The 1,855-nt window shown below is 46.1% G+C and overlaps 1 protein-coding gene across 1 annotated transcript in view; it reads right to left on the minus strand.

Annotated features, from left to right (window-relative positions):
* Window positions 1-1,844: 1,844 nt before the first annotated feature.
* Window positions 1,845-1,855, minus strand: part of LOC138372826 (uncharacterized) — a 480-nt gene continuing 469 nt past the window's right edge. Inside the window, exon 1 of the mRNA XM_069338488.1 lies at window positions 1,845-1,855. This exon is cut by the window's right edge and continues 469 nt beyond it. Within this exon, the coding sequence (XP_069194589.1) occupies window positions 1,845-1,855 (11 nt within the window).

Raw genomic sequence — 1,855 nt, forward strand, 5'->3', positions numbered from 1 at the left:
AAAGTTCTCGTAATCCATACTATCATTTTTTCTGGTTGACGCAATATTTGCTTGGTTATGCTCCCTAAACGTTAGATCGTCGAACATCATTATTCCCAAATCCTTGACATGCTGTATACCTATTATGGGCTTATTCGATTGTGTTTTGTACCCTGTATTATGTTTCAGGTCCTCATTTTTGCCGTACCTGAGTACTTCGAAATTATCGCTGTTAAACATCATGTTATTTTCTGCTGCCCAATCGAAAACTTTGTTGATATCTGCTTGTAATTTTTCCATGTCCTCAGCACAGGTAATTTTCATGCTGATTTTTGTGTCATCTGCAAAGGATGACACGAAGCTGTGACTAGTAATTTTATTTATATCTGATATGAGAATAAGAAACAGCAGTGGTGCAAGGACTGTACCTTGAGGTACAGAGCTTTTAACTGCGCTTGGACTTGACTTTATCTGATTGCCTGTTACTCCTTGTGTTCTGTTCGACAGGAAATTGATTATCCAGCGTCCTACTTTACCAGTTATTCCCATTGACCTCATTTTGTGTGCAATCACTCCATGGTCACATTTTTCGAACGCCTTTGCAAAATCTGTGTATACTACATCTACACGATGCAGATGCATCGTGTAGATGCATCTTGAAGTAAAGGAGGGTAGAATTTCTAAAGGAGGGTAGAATATTTCTACCCTCCTTTACTTGAAGTAAAGGAGGGTAGAAATAGCCTAAGCTACTCTATCCCTTTGAGATGTATTTTGTCGTCTCAATAAACGTACTTGAACAGGCCTACAATGATAACAGTTTTCTTACAATTCTTTACCCATTCTACCTAGGTACACTAAAAGATAACTTTCTAAACATCGCTGTGACTCATCTGCGTCTCAAGCTTCCATCCCATAGCGCCAATAGGAAGAGCCGTCTTAATCTATTGGTAGTCATGTTTCCCACTCTCTCTATCCTCCGCAGTATGTTATGGGGTTGCATACTCTAAAACTGGTCTCACGTAGGCGTACAGCGATCTAAAGGCCTCCTTACTGAGGTTCCTCGATGGTGTTCTTACTTTTGCCAGCGTAGCGTATGTTTGGCTGACGTTATTCTGTTCATGTGAGCCGCCGGAGTTAGGTTAGGTTGGAAACCGGTCGGCCGAGCAGACAGCACACTGGACTTGTGATCTTGACGTGGTCCCGGGTTCGATCCCGGGCGCCGGCAAGAAACAATGGGCAGAGTTTCTCTCACCCTATGCCCCTGTTACCTAGCAGTAAAATAGGTACCTGGGTGTTAATCAGCTGTCACGGGCTACTTCCTGGGGGGTGGAGGCCTGGTCGAGGACCGGGCCGCGGGGACACTAAAAAGCCCCGAAATCATCTCAAGATAACCACTCCCAGGTCGTTTTCTCTAGTCGTTATAGGGAGGATGCGTGCGTGCGTGCGTGCGTGTGTGCGTGCGTGCGTGCGTGCGGTGGTGGCGTCGCCGTGTTATGACAGGAAAGGTTGTTAGTGGCGGTGATTTACAGCGTCAGTTTGTCACGCTGTTAAAATTATTGCCATTGTTAGAGGGAGATGGCCGGTTGTAGTGGCCCACACCGGCTCCTCTCTCCTCGTCTCCTGGCTCTTCTCTCTCTCTCCTCGCCTCGTGGCTCTTCTCTCTCTCTCTCTCTCTCTCTCTCTCTCTCTCTCTCTCTCTCTCTCTCTCTCTCTCTCTCTCTCTCTCTCTCTCTCTCTCTCTCTCTCTCTCTCTCTCTCTCTCTCTCTCTCTCCTCGTCTCCTGGCTCTTCTCTCTCTCTCTCTCTCTTCTCATGGTGGTTCTCCCTCCTCATGTCCCTTCTCCTCCTTTGACGTCTCTATTTTTTCTAACTTCTCC

This window comes from Procambarus clarkii, chromosome 40 (genome assembly GCF_040958095.1).
Source record: "Procambarus clarkii isolate CNS0578487 chromosome 40, FALCON_Pclarkii_2.0, whole genome shotgun sequence".
NCBI classification, from domain to species: Eukaryota; Metazoa; Arthropoda; class Malacostraca; order Decapoda; family Cambaridae; genus Procambarus; species Procambarus clarkii.